The 25425-nt window shown below is 36.0% G+C and overlaps 1 protein-coding gene across 1 annotated transcript in view; it reads right to left on the bottom strand.

The window, feature by feature from the left end:
• Positions 1–5183: 5183 nt before the first annotated feature.
• Positions 5184–25425, bottom strand: part of LOC145673761 (UNC93-like protein) — a 101305-nt gene continuing 81063 nt past the window's right edge. The window contains exons 5-6 of the mRNA XM_081743510.1: positions 11382–11649; positions 5184–8359 (exon numbers count right to left, since the gene is read on the bottom strand). Of these exons, the coding sequence (XP_081599636.1) occupies positions 8115–8359; positions 11382–11649 (513 nt within the window). The 3' untranslated portion in view covers positions 5184–8114. The remainder of the gene's footprint in view (positions 8360–11381; positions 11650–25425) is intronic.

Below are 25425 nucleotides of genomic sequence, written 5' to 3'. Positions count from 1 at the left end.
AGGTAAATTTTATTTACAAGTTTAAAGTATACAAATTTTAAATGAAAGTACCAAGGGAACATACAGACTTGTTTTAACATTGGAAATACATTGATACAACACTGAATATGCGCAGATATAGATATTTTAAAATTGAGGTGAACTTATACTAAATCTAATTCGTAAAGTCCTAATCGTTTATGGAAAAGGATTTCATTGTAAATAACATCAATGCTACACAATCAAATTTACCAAAACATTTTTTGCTTCCTTCCTTCTTCCTGTGAACTGAAGAACTGCTAATACAAATAATCAGTTACTAATGTGTTATTTCCACCGTAAACTTGTTAGAACAGGTTTGCCTCAGCACCTGCTTTGAATCATGTTTGCGTTAGCACACAAACTGGATTTTATACGTTTGATAACAGTGATAACAATTGATAACGATGGTAGCGATTGATTTGAAGAAAGGGTGGGGGAAATTAGTGTATATTTCGATTCGATCTTTTAGTAGAGTTGGAAATAGTAAAGAAAGACAGTGATTCAATACGAAGAAGATTTGGAAAGTTGGAAACAAACAACAGGAGCTTGTAATAAAAAGATTCCAGATAAGCTGAAAAGAAGAATGCACAAGACTGTAGCGAAACGAGCAATGTTGTGTCATAAGTCAGTACACCACAATGGGACATTTTTTTTAATAGAATGGGGGCCAAATAAATGAGAATGCTATAATGTGCTAAAGCACCAAGACGGATAGAATCAGCAATAAGCAAACACAAAGAACTATCATAAAACCATCAGACTTAAAGGACAAGATACAGAAGAGGCAACTGAGATAGTTTAGTTATGCTTATGGGAAAGTACCAGAAAAATAATGATTGAAATCACTGGGAGGCAAAGGCAATAAAGACCTAGGGAAAGATGGAGAAAGGTGGTCGACAGAAGAACATGGATGTAGTAGAATCTTCTGGAAGACTAACTGATCTGGAGGAAGTAGTTGAAAGCAGCGACTCGATATGAAGTATAAAGAATGCTAACAAAGGAAGGATGAATTGCGTAGAAGAAAACAACATGAGACAAAACGATAATTAGGCAACTTGCACCTTCATAACTAACTTTGTCTGTATTCTCAATGTGGATAAAACGAGATGATGATATAAGTTAATGGGATGACAAAACAAATCAATGCTAATCAACTTACTACACAGTACACATGTTTTCCAACTCAATTATTCATAATTCTAAGGTAAGTTGGAACGTCAAATTCTATTTACTAACTAAATTATGCAGCACCAAATAGAGCTTTCTTGAGGAGTCTTAATCTTCACAAATTAAGTTCACACCTCCAATTGTAATTTTAAAAAAGATGGAATTTACTGTCCTAAGGGAAGTAAACAAAATTGGAGTCCAAAGTATTAACTCAATAGCAGGGTAAATAATTGTATATTTCTGTATTCATTATATACAAACTATTTTTCCATGATTAACTTAAGAACTTTTGTATGTGTATATACTTAGTCCAATCATTCATAAAATGTAATAGAAAAAAGCCCAGCGTTTCCTCACACAGATAGTCACTGCAACATATGATAAAGGTATTTTTAGTCGTAGTAGACTTGTCTAAAACTAGTAACACATGGCACTAGAAACAAGTAAGAAAACTAGAAAATAATCTGCAATGGAAATAACACACATCTCTCAAATGTAGATAGATCCAGAAAAACAAAATTAGGCATGGTAGAAGAGTTGCCTTTAGAAAACCACCAAGATTTTGATCTTATCTTATACAGTATTAATACATATTAGGAAAATAACAAAATTGCAATGTAACTGACTTCGTCCTACATTAATCCTTTGAAAACAATATATTGGTTACTCAAGTTTGCTCAATGAATGAATTTTGTACGTAAAAGCATAGGTTTGCTATAAGTTTATACAATATGACTGAATTGTTAATCATATCTTATTCAAATCTGGTTTAAACTAGAAAAAAAAACATCTGTGGTTCAAATTTGTTGTGACTTAAAGTCCCCAAATTTTCCCATGAAGTCCTAGAACTTTTATGGTACGGGAACAGTGTTTTGTACAGATCATTTTTGAATATACTGATAACCGTATAATCAGTTTTTAATTTTGCAATATTTTGTTCTTCAGGATAAGATGACCACATTCTACAACTTTCATCCTTTCCCTATCTGTTGTAATATTCACCGTTCTTTTCATGATTTTTTCCCTCATTAACGCTATTATCTGCTGAATATTTGCGATAGATGTACTTCCATTTTTAAGATCTCACGTTCTAAAGGAATGTTATTCTTGTGGAACATTCCAGTTTTCTATAATTCATGGACCGAATTTGGTTCATGGAAACTTCTTATCATACCTGGAGAGTTGGGGAGCCTCTACATTGATAACAACTATTAAGTCTCTAAATAGACAACAGTTGGCAAGGCTCTTCGTTGATAACATATAACAAGTCTCTAAATACACAACAGTTGGCAAGCCTCTAACATTGATAACAGGTAGCAAGTCTCTAAATAGACAACAGTTGGCAAGCCTCTAAACATATAATAGTTGGCAAGGCTCTTCGTTGATAACAGTAAGCAAGCCTTTAAACAGATAACAGTTGGCAAGCCTCTAACATTGATAACAGATAGCAAGTCTCTAAATAGACAAAAGTTGGCAAGCCTCTAAACAGATAACAGTTTGCAAGCTTGTACACAGATTACACGACTTTACAAATTGGATTTAATACATATCAGCTGAAGAAGCGTTGTATTAATGTTTGATCACCTACTGATCAAATGTTTCAAATCTAATGTTGAACATTCATTATTGAACGACTGGAAAAAGTTTTAAGACAAACATATGCTTTACAGAGGTACTTTCTTTTTACAAAAATTTACAATATAAATCATTTTACAGAACATTAATTACAATGGAAGACATTTGATCACAGTCTCTCTCTTACTTACACACAAAAGAATTATATTTACAAAAGAGTGATATACCCATTAAAAATCTCACATTCATTTGGATAATATCTATTCCAACATATTAATTTCAGACACATAACTTTCCACATCAATTAAATTTTAATACTGTATCCATGTTAAATAGCAACAAATGAACACAGTTTATTAGCATCAAAATATATGGTACACCTATAAATTGTTCGAAGTTTTACTTACATATAACCTTGTAGAGAACTGGCTTTTCCCTACTTGCAATAAGATTAAATACTATAATCGATTAAAACATTAATGACTTAGTTTCACAGGATCGGCAATGTCTGTATCACGTAACATAAATGTAATAATGCTTTGTTTGTGGTTTAATTAGTTTTATTTTAATTTATACAGTAATATCATTTAATTCATATAATGTGCTTATAGATTTTGAGCGGCAAACATTTAAGCGTGGGACACTCAATGAATTCGGACTGAATGTTCAGTACATTAAGTTTTTTCCAGCGTTTGTCGCCAGGTATAAGGTAAGGAACTGTCGATGTATGGTCCAGTAGAGCTTTCCAATTTCAAGTGTGCCTCTGCTGGCGCTGCTGTCCATGTGTGTTTTCCTGTACCTCCCCCGAAAGAGGACAGACAATTTTCTGTGACCGAGATCCTCCAATACCTGGATGCGGACAGGGTTGTCACATTGAATTATTTCACGGGCTTTGCTGTGTACTGTCTTGTTAGCCAATCCTCCCTAAGAGGACAATCGGATGGGGTCAAAGTGTGTTTCAGATATTTTCCGAGGGCACACTTGAAGCAGAAAGGCTCTAATATGCTGAAATCTTGCATCTTTTGTATATGACTACATATCTGAGAGAAATTTTCTTTCTAGTCATGGACAACCATATATCCTGTTACCTTTGACATTATGATTTCAGTTGTTTACGACCTCTAGTTTAGTGCCCGATCCCACTACACGTCACGTTGATTGGCTATGAGAAGAAACAGACCAATAGTTCTCCGTATGTCAAAATTCTCAGACAGTAAAAGTTTATAACATATAATGTGACCAACGTCTATAATCTTGCAATCTTATGTACTTTGTAAAGAGTATCAAATATTACCAATGATTTGTAGTGTTGATAATATTACTGAGTGTCATAAACTCCAATATCAACACCGCTGTTTGGTTGGCCTTGAACCATAGAGAACTGTTTTTTTGTACACAGCTCATAACCAAGAAACTTCTTTAAGATTTCATATTTTACTGGTTTCTTCTACTTCAAAAAGAAAGAAAAAACACTGACGAACAGTCCCTGATCACAGTTGTCGGCAGTGGCGTGGATAAGAAAGTGCAGAACAGCGCATGGTGTTCAGAAAATGCCTAATCCACGTATATTAAGAATCAAATCTCGAGACTATTACATTCTTCATCTGTGGGAAATAAGTTTGGATTCGACCTCATTTCGGTACTGGAAAACTAATACGAAAATGCAATAACTGGTCCGCGGTGTATAATGCACTTGATAATTATTTATTTGTTTTAATTTTAAGATATATACAGGGTGTAACAATAAACACTCCCACATTTTAAAAGCTAAAAAAACAAAAGTATTGCAAGTAGAAAGTTATTCATTGAAGAGTAAAAAAATGGTATTGAAAACGGTTTGTAATTGCTGCAGGTCTTCTTTGATTTTTTTTGGTACTCTCTCTAGGAAGCCCAACAACTGCAGCATGCCTTCTTGCAGAACCTTTCAAGAACCGCAAAACGGATTGCTTCAAATTCTCAATATTTTCGGGTGTACGAGAACTTTCAAGTTGGCCAGATGATTTTTGTTCAATGCTGAACTTGTTGTTCCAAAATTCTCGACCCACTGCAAGATAGTGTTTGGATCAAGAACATTTTTCTCACGTGGAACTGCAAACTTTAAGCAAAAAGCTGTTTGCACAATAATTACAGAACTGCTTCTTTTGAAAAACATTATAATTGCGTACGAGCGACGAGCTCCTGACCAAATCATATTGACTACTGAGAACGGTAGGGGAGTGGTAAGTGAAAACGACGACCCCCAGTCACCTCGTTCCTCCGCTGACAGAACTAGAACCGATTGGGCACTATTGAAGATACTTGTTCTCTCAATTTTTATGTCAATACCCAGCAGAGTAGAGTAATTCAAATCAAGAACAAAATAATTACGAACTGTTTCCAAAACCATTTTTTAAAATTTTTAAATAAACAACTTTCTACCTGCGATACTTTTTGTTTTATTATTAGAGACTGAATGTTAGGCAAAATACCTATTCTTTAATGTTAAAGATATTAAAAATAACGTTTTAAAGTTTATATGGGGGTTTATAGTTTCAATTTAAGCCAATTTTATTTTGCCTATTTCGTCCATTCCTGCCTAAATAATTGCTTTAGCGACTAATTTTGCCTGTTCTATGCATTTTCTTCAAAATAAGACTTTGTTGGTGATAGTTCAAGAAAGGATTCTGCCTCTCCCGAGAAATGTAAGTGTTGTTTGTAGCAATAAGATTACTAATAAAACTCCAACTGACCAAAGCAGTATAGATATTTTAAGATTATATACTGTTTTGGTCAGTTGGAGTTTTATTAATAATCTTGAATTTTGCAAAGCTACAATGAATAATTTACAAGCAATAAGATGTTGTAAAACATTGGACTGCCTGTACTGACAAAGTGCTGTTAAATTTTGGACTGTTGTGTACTGATAAATGTATAAAATTTGGACTGTTGTGTGTAGTGATAAAGCGCTGTAGCAAATGTATTTACCAATTATACACGGAATACATGTCAAGCTTAGTTTTATATATATAGTAAAAGACGATATTAACAAACAAAGAAGCTTAAGAATATTAGAAGATATTAGATGTTTCTATATTCTTTGAACATTATCTATGACTTGAATTTATTTTTTAATTGTATTGAGTAGTTATTTTAATTATTTCGAGTTGCTTGTTAGTGCCTTCTTTACTGCCTATTTTTTAAATTTTAAGTGCCTATTTGCCTGCCTATTTTCCCGGTTTTTAATGCCTAAACATCCGGTCTCTATTTATCATCCATTAAAATGTTAGAGTTTTAATTAGATCACCCTGTATAAGGTAGGGAACTAGACTTGATTTGAACGTTCATGATTTAAGTTAGCTACCCGCGTTTAGCAGTGAACAAATTGTCACTTTCGTATTTCTTTTGATTAAAAAATAGTTTTCTTATAATATGTAATGTAATGTAAATACACTTTAAAACGAACAAAACATAATTAAAGACAGAATTACAATATCCACAAACAAGACAATTTACAAATTCACTTGGCACAAGTTCTAAAATTGTTTTAATACTTATATTTCAAATCACTGTTTTGTGTACCAAAAATATTTGAGACAGAATTTATTTTCATTTTTAAACATAAATTAGAAATCTGTAATTTTTAAAATCTCACATAGACTTAAACAACTATGTAATACTATCAGAATTTTCAATACTTTTTCAATTACGGAATGTTCTAAAATCTTTTAAACAAGCATGTTTACTGAACATTATACTTGCTATAATGTATTCTGTGGTCATACATACTAGAGTGTGGATATAATATTCATGAATATAAATTAATAGGATGTACGTAGTTGAAAAGTTACATTTGGGAAACTTCACTTTATATACTATTTTAGACATCTTATTATCATAGAATCTTACTAAAGACCGTATGTGAAAAATTTAGTTATTTTTCTTCATTACTAACATTCAACCTTTATATGTGTCTCGTCATGACTTTTCGAATACAACAAGCACTGACCCTCACTTCCAAACTGACCACCCTTGTTCATCCCTTTTGTCCTACAACCAGAGGTATGAGTGTCAACCGCACCACTGTTTTGAGGTCGACAGTCTATGATAAGGACACCTAGTTGGTGCTCAGTCAATAACCATGCATATCCAATCCATACGTATGTAGTGATATAGTCATACCCCATGAAGTAAATTAGATCTCCATCGGAAATACTATCCCTTTATCAAAAACCATAGTCATAGACTTTTTCATGAACTTTCCCTGATGAAATTATCTTTAAAAAGTTTTTTCTTACTAAATATTACTTGTATCTTGTAATATTTTGCAAAGTTGTAATATTTTTCTTTGATTACTTATGGATTATAGAACAATATAGTTACTAATGTCAGGGATGTAGCTTTTGAATGAACAATACAAAGGGATTTGTAGTAATAATAAACATCAGTGCTAGCGTAAATTCAGGAAAGAGACCACGTGAGGAGAGATACCGCATTCTTTGAAACTGCTAGTAAAAGTGGAGGTAAGTGAGATCCCACAGTAAGAACACACAGTGTTAGTCTGCTATTATTTTTGTGAGAAATATCTCACGGTTTCACAAGATTTATGTTTGTTTTAATAAAATAAATTTTGTAACTTACTTGCGTTCGTATCTTCTCTAGTTCTGAATGACTTGTTGGAAATCGGAGAAAAATTTTTTGGCTCTTTATACCTGGCTTATGGCTCCTCTCGATGAGTGTTTCTTACAGGCATTTTCCGGCAGTTTTTAGCCCCTTTCTGGAGTTGACCAACTACATCTTTGGAAATAAAATAAGTCGCAATTGCATGTCACTTTTGTGGAGGATACGTCATTTAGCAAATAATGTCTCAGTTTTGCCCCCTCACGTTTTAATTGCTCCCCCACACAAACTTTTCTGAAAGAATGCCAGCTTTCCAGGTCTCATTCACTGTTACACGATTAAAGTGTTTCGGTAATTTAGCGTTACAAATGGGTATCTTTACACTCATGTGATGTCTGGCCTTGTAAATTGTATCATCTCTCACTGTTAGGGATAGCCACCAAAGCAAGGATTTATTTATAAGGGTTTCAGAATTATGCACAATACATCTACTTTCTGCTTTTACTAAGTAATTCCTAACATCACTAGTTTTCTAATACTGGACATTTGTATTTAGAAACACGTTCAGTCTTCCAAAACAAATCGACTTCTATCCAAAAATTATTGCATCTCCCACATTCACTCAATGCAGAAAATGAAAGAATTAGTCCTCATAGTTAGGACCTTGAGGATAATAATCCTTAGTAATACAGCTATGGCACAAATACGATTAAAGTTCTGAAAAAGTTCTTTGCTATCTCTACACAGAAAAATAATTATGAAACTTTAATGGAATTTACAGAACTCGATTTTACTTTTCGTTTTCTACGGAATTCGAGAATTTCAATTGTGTAGTACCCTGTCATACCACATATAAGGAAACTTAATACTACCCACAGCTTTGCATTTAAGCATAGAGCATAGCTGTAGGCATATGCTATAATAAAACCAATAGATTCCCACAGTCTGTAGTTACTGAAGGCCGCTTCTTCATTTCCGGAGAACATGACTCCATAAAATGCTAGAAAAAAGGAAATACATTATTAGAATTATTCTTACAGTATAATGAAATTTTTGTGTATAAAACACGAGACACGTCATAAAAGTAAATGTACACTTATTTAAAAATAAGATCATTTCAGCAAAGTACTGATTTTTCCGCATGTGAAGAATACATTGAAACTATCAAACTATGCAATTTTATTGAGATAGATTGCATAGTTTGATAGATTTGATCTTTGAAGATTGCAAAGTAATAAAACAGACCCGTTCTGTCCTCTTTAAGTTTCCTCATCTCTACTATAAAACCCTTTCAAGGAGCTCGTTCGAACATCATCTTGGTTAGTGCCCACGGAGCTCAATTTGAAGCCCTGTCATCGGAAAGAAGTGTGTCAAACTAATGTGAAATGGTGCGTTCATTTGGCATTCCTGGCTAAAATGCACTGTCAGGGCCGGCCGTAGGCAATTCGCCGCCTCGTGCAATGGTATCATTTGCCGCCCCTCCCTTTCTCCAGAAAGTACAAATCTTAAAAGCCTCGATTTTAAGAATGCTAGCCGCATCATGAACAACGAAGAAGGAACAATCCAATGAATTTTCAATGTCAAAATCTGAAAAGAAACGGCACGGATGAAGCACGGTATGGGAACGGCACACTATGTGTGAACTAACCTTAAGGGTCAAACGTAACAGCCTAAACTGGCAACTTTGCTTTTTCATTTAAACATAGCGTGTTTTACCAATGTGGAACCCAAATTGCTTTTGAGTTTGAAACAAAATCCACCATTTTAGATTGAAGATCATGTAATTCACACTACTTTTCTCTTTCCATTTTTTCGTATCTTTTCTGATCACAGATTAGGGCTGTAGCTCAGAACTTTTCATACATCATCTGTTTTATTTAACTCTCTGTACTCCACTACAATTATTTCCAAAAAACCGCTGTACGATGTAGAGTCCCGCTTCTTTCATTAAAAGAGACGATAAGGATAGATAGCTAGAGCAGAAGAAGGTAGGGACAAGAGAGGAATGGAATAAAACAGTATTGCCCACCCAACACAAGTACATACTGATCATGTGTAAAGAATGTTCCTCGAGGTACATTGGAATGTACATGATAGGTACGTGAATAGAGCAATCATGTGAAATACACATGTAAGGAATAAGGTTACTTCCGCCCAAAAGTACGTGCATGACACATACCGAGGAATGTATCTATTATGTGTATATCACGTACCGTGTATGTACTTGACACATTTACTTGGCATTGGCATGTGCCAGGAATGTACTAGGCATGTCAGTAATGTTCCTTAGGGCAGTGCTATGCAACTGGGGGTGCGAGTACTTAAATACTAAAACCTTAACGCTTCATTTTTACGTTCGAATTTAGAAGCTTGTACTTTTAAAAAAACCCAAGCAACTAACTCTGAAAATATATGCCCTCCTCCGGCATCTGTGTGGCAATGTAACTATCTATTAAAATACTACAGTAACATTTACGAGCGACCGAGCTCTAACCTATAATCTTAGCATTCAAACCTTTGATTTACGGTTATTTGTGATTTCACGTGTATAACAAAGACAAATATTTTTAAAAGAGTGTAGTTTAAATAAATTACTGAAATAAATATTTTTCACAAAGTTTATCCTTTTAAATTATTGTTCAAAGGCCTTTGCCTTTAGTAAGCCTTCTCCGAAATACATGCAAATGAATTGTGCTGCCATCTTTGGAGCTCTTTTAAAATACACATATATGTTTCTCGACAATGAGATCTCAGAAACTACAGGCTCTAGAAAGATGACGTTTTCACTGATCGATTGCAAATTTCATGTAGATTGTCCAGTTCTAATTGAATATTTAAAAAACATGGGCACTATTTCTTTAGTACATTTTTACGGGTACATTGGAAGTGTTGAACTTTCAAAAAAATAAAATAAAACATCACATCCTAATCATTACACATTCCAACACCACACTGTTGTATATAGCGGTTGTATATGTCTCCGGCATTTGTTTCATAGCCAAATAATAATGGAAAAGGAAGGATAACCATTTCTCCAGTCTAAGATGAACTTTTTTGGGGAGTGTTTTTCCCAATAAGCACCATATATAACTGACAATATATTAATTTTGTATGTATATTACAATGTGGCTAAACTCAGAAAGTGGCTATAGAAGTGAAAAGCATATGGCTAAAAAGCCACTATTGGCTCTTTGGAAATTATGTGACTAACGACGTTCTCAAAATGGCCAGATCTCGTCACAAAGTGGCTAAATTGGCAACCCTAGTCGCAATACGAAGCAACTTACGCACAACCATGCCATGGTACATGGGGTATGTGCCATTCACATTCCTCACATTCCAGTGAAGCATGTAAAAGTACCTTGCAAGTGTCAGAAATTCCTCGAAAGGCACGTACCTAGCGACACGTGCTATGCATATGAAATGTACATGTTTCAAGTACCAGGTACGTAAACGGTACATATGGAACTTAAATGGCACGTTCCTAGAATGTACCTGGTTGGGTGGGTGGCAGTAGTCATGGATACACGAGTAGCGTACCTACAATACTATCGACCACGCCATCAATGTTACTTGCCTATCAAAAGTACATCTTCCGCCTTCTTCCTCTCTCCGCATGGTTTACTAAGAATAGGAGCATCATACTGCGACGTCACAGAGCATGTATTTGGTAATGACTGCTTTACTATCTTACAGATATTCTACCAAACACACTAATGTATGACCTTTTATGACTGACTAGTATCTATTACCCGCTTCGCTGGGTTAAAATTAGAAAAAATAGTGATATGTTCCGTTAGTCAACTAACATCGGTCATTTTAGTTCATTTATATATATCACTCCCCTAAGTTGCATCATTAAGTGAAATGACCAAAAACATCCCCGGCCTTAACCTCATCTATGTTGAAAATTTTGATCGAGATTTTTCAAAGGTAATTAAGTCACAAACATAGTCACTTTCATTTTTATTTACATAGATAGATTTAATCATTCAACCCACTAACAGATTTTAAATACTTACAATTTATTTGTGTCTGCCAAACGGCATCTGCAACTCCCCACAGTCCTGCGATAACAAAGAAAATCACTGGTTCCGTTGGAGTAGGACGCCAACAAAACATGGTGATGATCATTGCCAAATTGATGCAGGCGCTGAATGTAAAAACTGGTACGCGTCCGACGTATTTCACCACTGGACTCAAAGACACGGAGAAAATGGCGTTCGTCACACCGAAACATATCATTACGTATCCCACGTTGCGTACACCATAACCACAGGTTACAAAAGCCTGAAACAGAAAACAAATGTTAGACACAGGAAGTAACAGCTGATGAGAGGATTTCAAAGTTCGAATGTGTAAGACTGCAAAGGAAACGCTAAAATATTGTGAAAAGAGGAAGACATAGCCATGGATTGCAGAATAAATGGTGGAAAAAAGTGTATTTTTTACATTTTGAAACACATTAAAACCGGAAGTATATATATATATATATATATCACTTCTCTCTTGAATAGACAGATAAAGTCGAACCTGAAACATGTTCTTGGGACACTGAATCCATTTCCCCTTTCTCTTACCATTCTTACTCAATGGGAATCAATAATAAAACCAGAAGTCGGAGATCTATCACCCTTGGTTTCAGTAGAGAGATAAGGTTGGAAATGAAATTTGTTCTCGGGACACTGAATCAATATCACAATCAATGTATTCCTATCTCTTAACATTCTTGCTCAAGGTAATCAATAATAAAACCAGAAGTAGGAGGTATATCACTGTTTCAGTACGGAGATAAGGTGAGAAATGAAACTTGATTTCGGGACGCTGAATTTATATCACAAACCATTTTCCCTATCTCTTACTATTCTTGCTCAATGGCAATCAATAGTCAAAAACAGAAGTAGATATATCACTGTTTCAGTACGGAGATAAGGTGAGAAATGAAACTTGTTTTCGGGACGCTGAACCCATATCACAAACCATTTCCCCTTTCTCTTACCATTCTTGCTCAATGGGAATCAATAATAAAACCAGAAGTCGGAGATCTATCACCCTTGGTTTCAGTAGAGAGATAAGGTTGGAAATGAAATTTGTTCTCGGGACACTGAATCAATATCACAAACAATGTATTCCTATCTCTTAACATTCTTGCTCAAGGTAATCAATAATAAAACCAGAAGTAGGAGGTATATCACTGTTTCAGTACGGAGATAAGGTGAGAAATGAAACTTGATTTCGGGACGCTGAATCTATTCCCTATCTCTTACTATTCTTGCTCAATATCAATCAATAGTCAAAAACAGAAGTAGATATATCACTGTTCGAGCACGGAGATAAGGTGAGAAATGAAACTTGTTTTCGGGACGCTGAATCCATATCACAAACCATTTCTCCTTATCTCTTACCGTTCTTTCTCAGGCAATCAGTAATGAAGGCAACATTAGGTACACCTTGTCTCAAAAAGGTTGAGCGCATTCTTTATTGGTGTTTTGAGGCAAAAAATTTCTAAGTCCAGCTTCGGGTATCTTCGGGAAAAAGTAAGCCAGGTTCGAACCTCCAAGCCAGCCTTTGCAATCGGGAAAAAGTTTGCAGATGTGTTTTTCTTCTTTTAAATATAATAGGACTTGTTACCAAGTGTTTAAAAAAGCAACATTGATTGAAATACTTAATGATACAATATTTCGAAACTTTTTTTTTTTAATGTCAGCACATGCTTGTTTGTCATTTAGCTCTCCATACGTAATGGAACATTTAAATACGTTAAAGAATCTTTCCATATGTAAAAGAATGCTCAAAGTTAAGAAATAGAATATAATTATCGCCTGAGTACTAAAATAAAAGTCAAAGTAGAATAGAAACAGCGTTTGTAATGGATATGAATGTCATAATTATCTTGAGATCCGTTATACATCGCTAGAAGCATAGTTCTAGAAGTCCTTGTGCTAGCTCATTGGTAAGCTGTCGGATTTTAAATCATAAGGTTGTGAGTTCAAATCTCGTCTAGGTTAATCCTTCTTTCAAAATTATATTTTCCGCAATGCATGAAAAATTATATAAAATAATTACATTAGAATACATAAGTTGTGTATATATAACATAATCATTGCAGAACATAGTAATTATTATGTTTAAAATATAACATCTGAGATAATTTTCACAGTAGGTCGGTATTATATATGAGGATGTAAATACAAGTTAGGAAAATCATTTAATAGCAATAAATAAGTTATGTAGTGTATTTATTTGCATCTATTTGTCATACAGATGTAACTCCTCAATATTCTCATTTCAGCATGTCATTTACATTCGTGAAATACAATATATTCCTACGGATATAGAAAGTGTATAAACAGAGTATCCAAAGTCGTATCCTGCTTCAAGACACATAACTTTTCCCGATCCCCTTAACGTCACGGGAAGAAACACGAATTCTCTTTAGAACGGAATGTCGTTACTTAGAGTCTCATTCCAATACGTTGAATATGCTTTTGTATATTCATCTCTCTCTCTCTCTCTCTCTCTCTCTCTCTCTCTTTCGCTTTGTTTATGTGTGTGTGTGTGTGTGTGTGTTGCGAAATATCCCAAGTTGAATACAACATTTGCCAAGTATATGAGCATCATTGTCATCGAATACCAGAAATTGAAAGTCGTGTTTCTTCAGGTTGGGTTTGCGTGTTCATGTTAGCTCACTGGTAGAGTACTGACTTGCCAATAAAGAGGTCTTGAGTTCAAAGCCTACACCTAATTATCATTCTTTTGTTAGTAGGATTGCACAGAAATCGGATACAAGGAGTGGTTTACTTCTAGAAATATTTTCAGAAGCGTTTAGGTAGCCCTGAAAAGGGCTGTTTTCGGGAGTTAAGGCGGGGACATTAATATTGTGTCCAAGACCCTTCTGAATTTATTACACGCTCCATTCTTCTGGGCATGGAATCTATTACATGGGTGACAAATCTATCTCCTTCCCCTACCTCCAGCCATGCTTCGGAAACAAGATGCCACAGGTCATCCTGAGTTCTTGGTGGATCTGCCTCAGGCCAACTTTCCCTTAGAGTACGCTTCACTTCTGCCCACATATTTTCCATGAGATTGAGGTCTGCTCCACGAGAGGCCAGTCGATTAAATCAATCTCAGGGTGCCCTGCGAACCATTCCTGAATCACACGGGAAGTATGTATTGGCGACTGGTATTGCCGGAACTGAATTACACCATCAGGCTGAAATACCCGTACAGATAGCACCATGATATTACTGATAATGTCTAAGTACTGAGCATTGTCCAGATGTCCTTCAATTCTATGAAGCTGTCCTGCTCCGCGACTGGAAATCCAACCCCAACATAAAATAGATACATGGCCACTGCGATTGCAAGCAGCCACATATCCATGGTCATATCGGGTGCCTCTCGGACGATACACAAAACGGCGTCCCTCCTTTGATGTTGTGAATATGGATTCATCTGAGAAAACTACGTTTTCCCAATTGAGACCCACATTCGCCTGTGCAAACGCGAGACGGTAAATTTTGTGGTCGTCTGAGAGTTTTTCCTTCACGGCAGCAACACGGCCACGTAACCCAGCATGACGAAGTCTTCGCAGAGCTGTATGCTTACTACCAGGAAAGAGAGAAACTTCCCTTAGCTGTCTAGACGTCCTTAGTGGTTCTAACCGGGCTTCGTTTACTAATCTCGCATCTTGGGCTTCGGTTGACACATGCGGACGACCAGGAGATCGTAAATTATCAGTCTGACCTGTAGCGCCATATTTCCGAATCCATCGTCTTCCTGTAGAGGCCGGGACACCTACTCGCCTGCTAGCTGCAGTTGCAGAATAACCTTCCAACTCCCATAAAGTAATTACTGCTGTACGTCTATCCATAGTTACCAATGTTCTGAGCTGTGAGAAGGAAGCAATAGGTAAAAGCTAGTACCTGACGTGTGATTGGTTACTTGCACGACACGCCTATTGTGGGGAACAGCGTTGCCAGATCTAGCATAATGATGCTAGATCTAGCATAATTTGCATGTCTCTAGCATCTAGCATCTTGCTTTTAGCATCCTGCCCAAATCTAGCACAATTTCAGCAAGTTTATCAAAAAGCCGTAAAACCTGGAGATGAGAAAGAAGTTGGTCGTGGTAAGAAAAAGAACGGCAGAAATGTATCCTCTTCCATTGATTCATACAGTCGGTAAACCATACAGGCAGTCTTATTTTCCGAAGTAAGTTCGAAACGTCTTTGGGCTATTTTGTGGCTCCACCCAGGGTTTTCTAATCCTTTAACTCCGAGGCATGGGCGGAGCTATGGGGGCCATTCTCCCCCCAACTTTTTGACAACTTCACCATCTTTATTTCTGACTTCATGATCATATTTATTCCTGAAATGACAGCTCCGAGACCGACCAAAAATCTGCCCCCCCCCCCAGCAGACGATTCCCAACTCCGCTTATGCTGCGAAGTAATTTTCTTTCAAAATATGCAAACAAAAACTTTGCATTCATTTATACGATATATACGCCATTGAGTCTGGCAACGACTGCATTAATTTAGTTGAGTTAAAATTTTGGTGCGTGAAGTATTGAGTTCTATCCATGCATTCTTGCTCTCTGTGTATTTTAAGTTACGTTATCGTATCTCAACTTCGTTTTTTTTAAACTCCTGAATTAGTAATTATGAGGATCTAGCATAATTTGACCGAATCTAGCATAAGTTCGATCAGGTTTTGGAATAATTCCGAGCTGTGAGTCTGGCAACGCTAGTGGGGAACGACTTGGTCAACGACTCGCGAAAGAAATCTGAAAATGGTGCGCCGTAATAATGATATCAAAAACAGTTTTTATAAAGGAATATTAATACATACGAAAAGCTGTTTAAAGAATGAATTGTTATACTGACTTTACACGTATAAAAACATATACCATATACCAAACAGATTGAGCGATATGATGATAGCTGTTTTGATACAAACTCTTTCGAAGTCCAACTTCGGGTATCTTCGGAAAACAGTAAACTAAAGCTGCTGGTTCGAACCTCCAAAGCCAACCTTAGTAATCGGGAAACGATGTACAGATATGTTTTTCCTTCTGTTAAATATAATAAGACATGTTGAAATGGTATTAAGTGTAGAAAAAAGTAACATTGAAATACTTAATGATACAATATTTCGAGACTGTATTCCCACTCTCGTTTCGTCATTGTGATTTCCATACGGAAAAGAGCATTTACGTATGAGCTCAGTTATATTTCAGAAGCAACTTCCGAAAAGCGGTCATGTTAGCTCAGTGGTACACCACCGAGCGTTTAAATCGTGAGTTCGATACCCGTTCAGGTGAAATTCTTTTATGATATTCTACTTTCCTCAATGCATGAAAATTATGTAAAATAGTTACATTACAATTCATCAGTTGTATATATCAGTTGAATATATATATTCATATCATCAGTTTTATATATCAGTTGAATATATATATTCATATCATTTCACGACATAAGTAATTCTTATCTTTAAAATACAACATATGAGGTATTGACAGAACGTCGGTGTGTTATGTGTGAATATTAAATACAAATTTAAAAAATCGTGTAATAGCAATAAATAAGTTATGTAATGTATTTATTTGCAGCTACTTTCATCGCAGATAACTTCTCAATATTCGCATTACAGCATTTAGGTAGAGCATATCGAAAATCGGATCGTGGTCCAAGACAAAAAAAAAACTAGCTAGCCCCAAACTGTCACGTAAGAAATTCGCGAATCGCAAAAGTAAAGTGAAGAGATTGAGAGCGGTAATTCCTTAATCGCTCTCTCTCAACTCTCTCTTATCTGCATTTATACACATAAAAGTGTATGTATGTATGTTCCAACATAACTCATGTATGCCTAGAGCAGGGTTTCTCAACCTGGAAGTCGCGGCCCCTAGGGGATCGCGAAGATAGGCGGAAGAGATAAATATAGTTAGAATCTAATACCAGAAATTATTTTTAAATATTAGTTTTAATTTTGTTCTGATATACTGAACATTATCAAAGGGTGTAGAATTCGTGTTACTATTCGGTTCAAAGTATCTTGTCGTCGCGAATTCTGTCGAGAAATTTGAAGCTTAAAATATACAAAACGATAATCATGCCTGTTGTTCTGTATGGTTGCGAAACATGGTCGCTTAATCTGAGGGAAGAACATAGACTGAAAGTATTTGAGAACAAGATCCTTAGACGAATATTCGGACCCAAGAGGAACGGGAATGGGGAACGGAAACTTCATAACGAGGAACTACATAATTTATACGGTTTACTCAACATTGTTAGGGTCGTCAAGTCTAGAAGGCTTAGGTGGGCAGGTCATGTAGCTAGAATGGAAGCAAGTAGAAATGCTTTCAAAATCTTGACTGGAAGATCAATCGGAAAACGACCATTAGGAAGACCTAGGCGCAGATGGGAGGACAATATTAAGATGGATCTCGCTGAGATAAGAATACAAAGTAGAAACTGGATCCAATTGGCTAAGGATAGAAGTCAGTGTAGAGCTTTTGTGAACGCGGCATTAAACCTCCGGGTTCCATAGGCCATAGAGTTAGTTAGTTAGTAGAGTTGTTTAAAAATGAATTTAAATCAAAGAGGTATAATATAAAACTAATAAGAACTGTATATAGAAATACTAGAAAAATACACATGCAACAAAACCTGCACATTGAAATACAATTAAAATTAAAACCTAATGAGATACCTACGCATGGTGTAATTTCACTAGTGCAGCAATGTCCGGTTCAATCTTCATGACGAACATTATCAAGCCATTTTCAACTGATAAACGATTTCTTATCTTTGTTTTAATGTTTACCCTAAAAAAAAACACTTTCGCACAAGTACGATATAGCAAATGGAATTATTACTTTTAAAGCAGCAATGCCCAGACCAGGATATTCTTCTCTCCTCATCAGGCAGAACTTGTCCAAGTCTTCGTTACAAAAAACCAGTTGCAAAGACTTGTCGCATGATCATTCTATTATTTGGTCAAGAAGTTGTGGGCTTAGATCGGATACGTTAATGGCCTCTTCAATGAAGGAGTTTAACATCCATCTTGAACCAGCACCTTCGTCGTTGGGAATATAGATATTACAGTTACTGTATCCACTGTCAGTGCCGGGCGCCGAAAAAAGGGGCCACAAATTTCGGAGGAAGTGTGTTACTCATGTTAGGAAAGTGCATGTGCACATGTATAAAATAGAAGGAAAAACGTAATAAAATGTGCTCAAAATTAAGGAAAGGTAGGGTTTATTTTGAAAATGTTATTGAGCTTCATGCCAACCATGGTGGCGCTTCGTAGCTAGTCTGTCGACGTCACTCATATATACGGTGACATCGTACTATACTCTCGCCCCGGGCGCTGATTTTCCATGGCACTGTTCACTATAAACAAAAAAATGGATTCTACTATTATAGAAATAGGTATGTTAAAAATCCCACACAAGCTTATTATAAAACAAATTATAAAAGGGTCGTTGGCAAGAGCGTGTGATAAAAGGGGATCGTGATAGGAATTAGATTGAGAACCACTGGCCTAGAGTAATTTTAACCACATTTCTTATGGTTTCAAAAAGAGTGCTGTCGGGTTACCTATGGTGAATGGGAGGGGGATACATATAAAAGATTGCTAGAAAATGATCGATATTAGATTCATAGTTTTCGGGGTCGCTTAGATAAATAGTGAGACTTTCAATTTCGCTTAACTCCGATTAAGCTCTCATTAGTAGGGATGGGCACGAACGATTTTTCTTTGAAACTAGACTCGACTCGAAACAGACATCTTTGAGGTCTACTCTTGGACTCGGCGCGAAAAATATCTTCCAACTCGACTCGGATTAGAGTCAAGTCGAACCAAAACGAGCCAAATCCTGTGTGTAGTCCTACCTAGACAATACATAGACAAATTATTCTATCATCAATTATACTACTATTACTACAAATAATAATAATAATAATAATAATAATAATAATAATAATAATAATTATTATTATTATTATTATTATTATTATTATTATTATTATTATTATTATTATTATTATTATTATTATTATTATTATTATTATTATTATTATGACAACATCGTGTACAAACATGAACAATAGATGGTTAGTAAAGGGATACTAAAAGCTAGTTGACTGCCGACGTCGGTAGTCATGAACTCTACAAGGCAAAGACATCGTTCATTACTCTAAGCTGTAAGCGTCGGTGGACTACAGATGATCAACTATTGACCTCTCGCCAGAAATTGGTGGCCCCGCAGCGACGATCCGTGGTGGCCCAAGTTCCATTTTGAAAACTTTACTACCAGCGCCAGAGACGCAATGAAACGCCAACGAACCACAAAATTACTCTCCCAAAATATGTCAAAATGCCTATATGTGTGATTTGTTTATATTTAGGTGAATCAAAAAAAAAAAAAAAAAAAAAAAAAATACCCGGGGTGGACGCAAACTATATTACGATTACTAGGCACGTGTTCTTCTGACTTCCCCACGGAAACGATCATAAAAAGCTTGGTTGTTGAAGGATAAATCATTGACGTCTTAATTTAGCCAATCAGACAAACCCCTACATCTCGAATTCTAGGAGGTCATACCGTGAACCGTTTCAGATTTATTGCTTTCTGGTGGAGTACTATCCATGCGCAAAACTTGAGCATAATAGCCGACATGCATCTTCGGTGCCTCTTATCTTTAGTACAATTTTAACCAGAGATGGTGTGGGTCAATGAAAATTTGATCCACGACCCATCATGACCCACTATCACCCACCACCCAAATGCCCCATTGGCCCACTCTGATCCATCAACCATCGTGATCCACTCTGACCCACCACCAACTATGAACCACTCTGAACCATTGTGACCAACTCCGACCCACCAAAATCCATCGACATCAACTCTGACCGATGGCCCACGTCCTCCTCTCCATCAGGGGCGGATTCAGGGGGGGCGATCGGGGCAATCGCCCCTACCCAGAAGAGGAAACTTTCTTATTTTACATATATAAATAAAACCCATCCCAAAGTTTGAAGCCCTTAAAAGTAGCAGTATGACAACCCACCGCCCCTCCCAGAAGTCGGTCCTGGATCCGCCCCTGCTCTCCATTGACTAAAGAGGTTACACTTGTAATGAAACAAGACTGTGAAATTATCACTTATCGGAGTTTGAATTTCTACCGTTAATGGCTCAAGCACCTCTCTGTTACAATACTGGTGGGTCTGACCTTTACGATATTGTATAATGGCAAAGTGTTTCTCATCTTCCAAATTAAAATGAATTTAAATTTATCATATATAATTATTTTTTGTTGCCTTACAGACACATTTCAGTAGAAAATAGGGTGAAGTTTGAAAGTTTCAAATCAAGGAAAAGTAGACCAACGAAAAAAAAAAAGAGAGAGAGAAACTAATTTTCTATATAATTAAGCACGCCGTACTAATTGAAAATGCCCATGTAATTAAGTTTAGACTACAAATTTTATGGCCATTTTTCTCTAACTTTATGGCTTGATTGCCTTATGCTCGGAACGCTCCATATATTAAACACCAGCTTCAGCAATTATAAATAGAAAGCAGTGGGTATAAAATTCAAAAAGAACTTTAGTTTGCATTACTCAATCTGTTTCTCAACTAATATCAATCGTTTTCGATTATTTTTACAAATCAACCCACTACCAATTTCCAATATATAGAAAATGCACCCCCGTCCCCCCGCTCATAAAAGATAATTTTAAAAAATGCCAGGACATATTCTCTTTATTTTTAATAAAGAGTTATATGCTGAATTTCAGCTCTCAGTTGAACGGCTTGTGAGATACTAAATTTTTCGCAAAAAGTCGGACTTCTACTTCCCCTAAGGATATGTATTATAATGAAAGTGACACGCGTATGATAACTTCCCAGTTGGGATTGGAGCCTGATTATATACCAAACGTCAATTCATTTGACTTTGCAATTTGACCGTGATGATTACGCAGACATAGTTACTTTCAATTTTTTATGATGCATATCCTTATTTCATATGTTACAGATGATTCAAAAATATTTTTTCAAGCAGTTAGCTCCTCTAGAATCTCACAGGCTGCATCCCAAAATCCAACTCCTACTATCCTATGACAATCCAAAAGTGACTGAACTTTTTTATTAAGAACAAATGACAAAAGAAAAATGGAGATCTTGAAAGTAAAATGTAGAAAAGCTCGGTGCCCCCAATAACTACATATTTCTCCGCCCCTTCATCCCGAACTTAAAAATAAAACTTAATTCGAATATGGTTAATTAGTGAATTTATTACAGTTAAATTCCACTCACTACATGCTACAGCTGCAACTATGTAACAAAAAATAACAACTGTGAAACATGTTCTGAATTACTATTAGATTTCTTACGCTATTATTAAACATATTAGAATAGTAAAAGAGGATTGTTCGTGAAATAGTATATTTGCTCTTGATTTATAACTTTTTCATACGGAAAAAAATTAAATATTATTCAAGTTTTAAACTTTGCTCTCTGCAAATATGTTGCCCTCTAGGCAATGGGACCAATGTGAAATGTGGATTAATGTGGACTAATGGGAAATGCTGCACTGTTAGCGGCGCTGAAAACTTACGATTCGATTCTAATATCGAATGATTTCGATATCTTTATGTCGCTACGTAACCACCCTGGGTACTAATGGGAGCTTAATTGGACTTGAATTGAAAGTAGAACTATTCACCTAAGCGACCACGAAACTATGGATTCGATACTAATATCGACCCGTTTCTAGCATTTTTGATATGTATCCCGACAGTACTCTTTTTCCAGACTGTAAGAAATATAGTTAAAATTGCTCTAGATATATCAGAATTATGTTGAAATGCACACATAAATCCACTTTTATATTCTGTATAAATAGAGAGTGAGCGAGAGAGGGCGACTCAAGGCACTTCCACATTGCAAAAGCATATATCAGGAATTGAATTGAAAATCTATGTAAAGACTTTCTGCTGTGGCATGCTTCATAAGGACAATTCCAGTCTGCTCACGTGACCTTTGGGGTTCATGAATTTTTTTTTTGCGAGCGTTCCGACTTTGGATTCTCTGTTTATACCTTCTGTTTATGGATCGAATACCTTTTCAAGAACATAAATGGCATTCTGTATTATGAATGTTGAGAATTACCCTCTATATGACAAATAGCTGCAAATAAATACACTACATGATTTATTTATTGCTATTGAACGAGTTTCTTAACTTGTATTTACATCCTCATATATAATACCGACCTACTGTGAAAATTATCTCAGATGTTATATTTTAAACATAATAATTACTATGTTCTGCAATGATTATGTTATATATACACAACTTATGTATTCTAATGTAATTATTTTATATAATTTTTCATGCATTGCGGAAAATATAATTTAAAAAAAAAGATTAACCTAGACGGGATTCGAACTCACAACCTTATGGTTTGAAATCCGACAGCTTACCAATGAGCTAGCACAAGGACTTCTAAAACTATGCTTCTAGCAACGTATAACGGATCTCAAGATAATTATGACATTCATATCCATTACAAACGCTGTTTCTATTCTACTTTGACTTTTATTTTAGTACTCAGGCGATAATTATGTTATATTTCTTAACTTTGAGCATTCTTTTACATATGGAAAGATTCTTTAACGTATTTAAATGTTCCATTACGTATGGAGAGCAAAATGACAAACAAGCATGTGCTGACATTAAAAAAAAAAAGTTTCGAAATATTGTATCATTAAGTATTTCAATCAATGTTGCTTTTTTAAACACTTGGTAACAAGTCTTATTATATTTAAAAGAAGAAAAACACATCTGCAAACTTTTTCCCGATTGCAAAGGCTGGCTTGGAGGTTCGAACCTGGCTTACTTTTTCCCGAAGATACCCGAAGCTGGACTTAGAAAATTATTGCCTGAAAACACCAGTAAAGAATGCGCTCAACCTTTTTGAGACAAGGTGTACATAGAGCGTTGCAATAGAATGAAATGGAATGGTTTGTAGGTCATTAATTGTAGTAATCTATTTCCTGTACCAGATGTGAACAGTATAAGATTCCAGAAGAGAAAGAAAGATGCCACGACCCAAAGGAACTAAAGAGTTGACTGATTTAGAACGTGGTCGGATAGTGGGACGACTCGATCTCGGTGCAAGCTAAGACAAAATTCCCGAAACCTTTAGATTCTATTGTCCACCATCAATTGGATATTACACAGTTTAAAAGAGACCAGAAGGAAAGTGCGAGTCCAAGTTCTGACCGACCAGGCTCAACGTAATGATACTTGAGGGCTATTGAAAGGTGTGTGAAGTCAAATGCAAGGTTGAAAACGTAGCAGAAGACCTGCAAGTTAGTCAGATTACAGCTGTAAAATATCTGCCTCAATTAAATTCTTATGGGAGAGTTCAAAACGTAAATAGTTTCTTGCCACAGCCAATATTGCTAAGCGTATAGAGTGGGCGACAAAAATGGTGCAGCTAGATGTTAAGTTTTGGTGCAAGGTAATTTTTTTTCTGATGAGTCCATATTTTCCCAATTTTCATTTAGTAGATGTGCATAGATCTGGAGACAATCCCTTCAAGAATTCCATTTGGAATGCTCGTAATCAATGGTCAAACTAAAAGGGTTTCACTTACGGTGTAAGAAACCATTTAGAACTATGGACATTTCGAGTTGCCGGAATCTGTTGGCACGCTGAACTCACTGGATACATTGGAATTTTGCACTGTTTGCTGCAGATGTTCTTCATTTTGTTGCTTCCAAAATCAATTCTGTTTATGGAAGATGAAGCCCTTTGCCATGTTGTCATAAACAGTCAAATATGGCAGACACAAAATGGCATCCAAAAACTGCGATGGGTCAGTAAGTATCCGGATATGAAGCCAGTTTAACTTATCTGGGTTGCTACAGATCATGCCATCGGACAGTGTAGCCAAAACCCCGTGGAAAGCTGTGGAAAGCTACTGCAATTTTAGTGTGAAGAATGAGCAAAAATCCCCATACAAAAATCTGATTAATTCGTGCACCAATGGGTTAAGACTTTGCTTCAAGCTAGATATAAATTAACAGGATATTAATCTGTATCGTTTGGTTACCATTTAGTATCACTTGGTCTGAAGTAGGTACAGTTCAATAAAGGAAAATGTTTTTAAATATAGGTGTCTACTTATGCCTTTCTATACGGGAAATGTAAGTTGTTAAGTATCATATTGTATATACACCTTATTTTTATTGTAATATTCTACACGTGGTCAATATTTGTAAACCCCAACATGTGCTTTTTATTTGTAAACGAAAGCACGTACCCTCTTACTACAACTACTACAAGTGAGCAGACGACAGGCATCCTCATCATAATCAGGTCTTGTGACAATAGAAACACTGGTGCCATCGCTGTCCTGAAGAGGCTATAGAACACCATGTAAGGTCTTCATCGTGATCACTTTCGGTTGGTCATCCCTGCTCTCTTAGCTTACCTGGGGCTCTAAGAGAGCTAACTTAACCCAAGCTTCTTAGTTTACCTAGTTTGCCTTCTTAGTTTGCCTCGAAATCTTTGGGAACTTAACCACGAATTTAGTTCGCCTGGAGTTCAGAGATTCTAACCAGGACCACTTAACTTGCCTGGAGCTCTGTAGTTTTCCTGCCCGCTTAGCATGCCTGAAGTTCTGCGGGACAGCAACCTCTCCTTCCTTACCTGGATCATTGAGAATTCCTAAACCACTTCCATTTAGCCTGCCTGGAATTCTGCGGAATCCTTCCCTTGGCTGCCTGGGCCTTCGGACACATATTTTACCCAAACTACATAAAGAACTTTGTATTGGTCTTAGGATCACACTTATAGTGACTTTCTGTTATATTAAAAAGGTAGTGGGAGAAAACCGAATCGCGTAATAAATTGCTCTACCTACCTCCAACTACTACCTTATCAATGTAATTTTACTATATATACGTATGTTTCAAAACAACATTGACAACGTTCGCGAGGTGATTCCTGACACCAAGATGAGATAAACAGTATAAACCAAT

This window comes from Thermobia domestica, chromosome 17 (genome assembly GCF_964235325.1).
Source record: "Thermobia domestica chromosome 17, izTheDome1.hap1.1, whole genome shotgun sequence".
Lineage (NCBI taxonomy): Eukaryota > Metazoa > Arthropoda > Insecta > Zygentoma > Lepismatidae > Thermobia > Thermobia domestica.
Note: the sequence above shows the minus strand (reverse complement) of the source record. Positions and strands in the feature narration are given on the sequence as shown.